The sequence below is a fragment of the Megachile rotundata genome, chromosome 9 (assembly GCF_050947335.1).
Source record: "Megachile rotundata isolate GNS110a chromosome 9, iyMegRotu1, whole genome shotgun sequence".
In the NCBI taxonomy this organism is placed as follows: domain Eukaryota; kingdom Metazoa; phylum Arthropoda; class Insecta; order Hymenoptera; family Megachilidae; genus Megachile; species Megachile rotundata.
This window is the reverse complement of record NC_134991.1, coordinates 16,560,126-16,564,026: the sequence shown is the minus strand read 5'-3', so window position 1 is coordinate 16,564,026 and position 3,901 is coordinate 16,560,126. Positions and strand designations below refer to the sequence as shown.

Here is a 3,901-nt window from a genome sequence, read left to right as displayed (position 1 = left end):
AACGAGATTCGAATTCGAGAAGCTCGGTCATGCGGGAAACGAACGCGGATTCGACGAGGTTCGAAAATCTCGTCGCTAGCCCTCGACGTCGCGAACGGCTATGCGAATCTCGCGTCATCGTCTCTCCAACTGCAACGCGCGCGAGTATCCTTTTAGCAGTTTCGACGAAATACTAAAATAAGCGCCTTTTCCTACCAACGACGCCACGCGACGCGGTTCCTCGATCGTCTTCGCGCGATACTTCCGCAAACTTCTATCGCTCTCGGAGATTGCATCCTCTTCGTATTCCTCGTACTCCTCGTAGGACGATTCCGACGATTCGGACGCGTGTTCCGACGGCTGTTGCTCCGCATCTCCCACGATCAGATCCCTGGAAAACCGGCACGCGATCCGTTCAATTCGTCCTATCGTTCGACTCGACCGAACCTCGAAAACTCTACCGCGAGCTTCGAGCTCGAACGATCGACGGATGTCGACAATGTCCTCCAACCCTGCTCCAACGTCGAGACTTGGGAAATGCGCAACGCCGAGGCTTGAGAAACCCGCGGCGAAGGGGACGCGATCGATTTTGAATATTCCCGTCTACTGGATAAACTCATCGTTTCGCGATCGAATTCCTTTTCCTCGAAGCGCCGAGACGTTTGGTGTTTCGCGAAACAAAGAAATTCGCGAAAGCGTACGCGCGCGTTCGTAGTAGGCTTTCCGCGATCGGGGGGAAGAGTTAGTGAACTCGGAAAAATTCGCTTCTGGAAATTCGCCTTTAACCTAATGACCCTGCTCGCTGGAGCTCGTACGCTTCCCCGCTTCCATAGCGCCGTAACGATATCCTCGCGTGTGTACGTGCGTCGAAACGATGAATAATCGAACAGAACGCGGTGAGAAGCGGGAAACGAGAAAAGAAACGTTTTATTCTTAGTAACGGGGCCAACTAACAATGCGGGCGAATGCATTATGCAACGGGTTGTGCTCTTTGAACCGGAATAACGTAATCAGAAGGTCAATTATGGTATCATTTCCGGTGGCGCGTCGGTGATCGGCTACCTTCTCTGTATCGATAGTTGGCCCGCTGCTAGTTCCGACGAAGCAACGAAAGAAAATCAACGGAGAACGAGTAGAAAATCGATCGAGAAAAGATAAAACGCGCCATGTCCGTAAGTTCGCTGTGTTCGAGTCGGATAATCGGTCTATCGCGAACGTTTTCAGCTGAATAATTTTGTTGCAGGCACTCAAGGATAATGAGGGAAAATCGAAGGACCTCGGGAAGCATTCGATCGCCGCGTTCTACGCGGGTAGAAGCATCTTCGTTACCGGCGCTACCGGCTTTTTGGGCAAAGTCTTGATCGAAAAATTACTCAGATCCTGTCCCGAAGTCCGCGAGATATTTCTGCTGATGCGGCCAAAAAACGGACTCTCGATCGACCAGAGATTAATGGAGATGCTTCGATTGCCCGTGAGCCTGCCAGTTTACCGAGTAGTATCGCGACGGTAACCGTTTCGCTTCGACGCTACGTTTGTTCGCAGCTCTTCGACAAACTACGAGAGGAGAATCCGTCCAGTTTCGAGAAACTGATTCCCGTTCTCGGCGACGTCGCTACCGAGGGATTGGGTTTGCCGACGATCGAGCGAAAAGTGATCACCGACCGAGTTTCCATCATCTTCCACGTGGCTGCGAACGTTCGATTCCACGAAAACCTCAAGAAAGACATATTTTCCAATACCCGGTCGACCAGGGACGTTTGCATACTCGCGGGCAGCACCAAGAATCTGGTGGTAAGCGAGGCATCGCTTCGTTATTTTCTCTCTTACCGATCACCGCGTTTCACCGTTGTATTTCTTTTCCGTCGAGGCACTGGTGCACGTTAGTTCGGCGTTCGCGCAGGCCGACAAACCGGTGGTCGACGAGATCGTGTATCCGCCGCTTACCAATTGGCGGGACGCTATCCGCATGGTGGAGACACTGGACGAACAGACTATACGAGTTTTCTCTCCCAAGTGAGTGTACTCTCGTGGTCGAAATTTGCTTCGATTCGGTACTCGAAACGACTCGATTTTTCTCGTCGCAGATACGTAGGCTCGATGCCGAACACTTACACGTTTAGCAAACGGCTGGCGGAACAAGTGATCAGCGATTACTCGAAAGATTTGCCCTGCGTGATTTTCCGACCATCGATAGGTAAACCGAATGACGATTTCAAGCGATTGCAGGAGGTCGGGATAAAATTATCGATCGTTTGTCGCAGTGGTATCCACGGTTCACGACCCGATGCGTGGCTGGTTGGACAACTTCAACGGACCGGTGGGCATGCTGATCGGCGGTGGAAAAGGAATACTGCGAGTCACGCGAGTCGATCCAAAGGTGGCCAGCGATTTTCTTCCGGTCGACGTGGCTATCAAAGCTATGCTAACATGCGCGTGGAAACGAGGATCGCAAACGTACGAACTGGAAAAATCGAAACAGGCGGGAGACGGTCACGAAAACACTGTCTTTCGAATGCTTTCAGAGTGACCAGAGATCCGAGCGTTCACGTGTACAACTGCACCTCCCACGAGGTCCGCCGCATCGTTATCAGAGAGTTGGTCACGATGGGTTTGCGAACGAACGAGAAGATTCCGCTTGAGGGAATAATCTGGTACCCTCGGACGTTCCTAACGTCCAATCGTTTCCTCCATTACGTTCTGACCTTGTTGATTCATGTGCTACCGGCTTTGATCATCGACGGAGCGATCAAGTTGTCGGGTGGTCGACCGATGTGAGCGAAAACCAACGAAATTTTCTCCGTCCCTTCTCCCCTTTTCTTTCGACCCTCTTCTCTGATACCGCGTTGCCTCCACCTCGCAGGTTGCTCAAGATTCAAAGGAAAATCTACTCGAGCGTGATCCAACTGAGCCACTTTCTCCACAACGAATGGACTTTCCACAATTCCAAAATGCTCGACATACTGACGACGGATGTACCACCGGCGGAACGAGAGATCTTTGGCTACGACTTCCGTTACTTCAACGTGAACGATTTCTTCGAGTGAGTGCGATCAGCCGGTTCGATTAACCGCGCTTATCGATTCTCGACTTTCTCTATTTTCCATGTTTTCTGCGATCAGGAACTGTTTGATCGGGGCGAAGCGTTACCTCCTGCACGAGGATATGACTCGAATACGAGAGGCCAAACAACATTACGAGAGGTAACACGCTCTTCTCCGTCCACCCTGCGATATTCAGCGCGAAGTTTGATCGATCGCGCGTCTCCCTCTCCGCTTCTCCCGCTGCCAACTATATTTTTTAGCGAATTTTTCCGTTGTTTTGGCACGCGATTATTTCCGCGCCCTTATCGACTTGCGTCGCGTCGAGCTGTTACGCGCCTACCGACAGAATCGTGACGTTCGATAACTGGAAATCCCGCTCGGACACCGCGAGTTTCCACGTTTCTCCTTCTTCCTCGCTATTTTTAGACGCATACCGTGCTAATTTTACCGGCACTTCGGCTCCACTTTCGCTCGATTTTAGAAAGAACGCGACGGACGATTCCGTAGGTTAAACGTCCGTTTTCGCGTTACAGAATGAAGTGGATCGACAGGATATTCAACGTCGTTTTGGTCGTATCGATAACGTGGATCCTCATGAAACTCGGAGTCACGTCATATCTCCTCGAATCGCTTGGTCGTATCGCGGACGGATCGTTCCTCGAGGAGTGAAGGGAGTCCACCGATCGACTAACTGCGGCAAATAAAAAAAGGAAAAGTAAAAAGTATACGACGATTTTTGTTTTCTCCCGCCTCTTTTTCCTCTCCGCTCGTGCGATCGACCGTCGATACTCGCGAGTCGCGTGTCGGTGCGCGCGAGCCTTCGTCATACGCATCGAGTCAATCCCTTCTCTTCGCCGAGCTTCGTCGTTCCCACCACCGCC

The 3,901-nt window shown here is 51.5% G+C and overlaps 1 protein-coding gene across 1 annotated transcript; it reads left to right on the top strand.

Moving 5' to 3' along the window:
- The first annotated feature begins 1,010 nt into the window (after nt 1–1,010).
- On the top strand, nt 1,011–3,745 carry LOC100875357 (putative fatty acyl-CoA reductase CG5065). Its single transcript, XM_003707916.3, has 10 exons — nt 1,011–1,151; nt 1,223–1,450; nt 1,522–1,770; nt 1,847–1,992; nt 2,064–2,173; nt 2,241–2,433; nt 2,502–2,750; nt 2,840–3,019; nt 3,099–3,179; nt 3,554–3,745. Exons 1-10 carry the CDS (start codon nt 1,146–1,148, stop codon nt 3,687–3,689), a joined length of 1,578 nt encoding a protein of 525 aa, XP_003707964.2. The 5' UTR covers nt 1,011–1,145; the 3' UTR covers nt 3,690–3,745.
- The last annotated feature ends 156 nt before the right edge of the window (nt 3,746–3,901 follow it).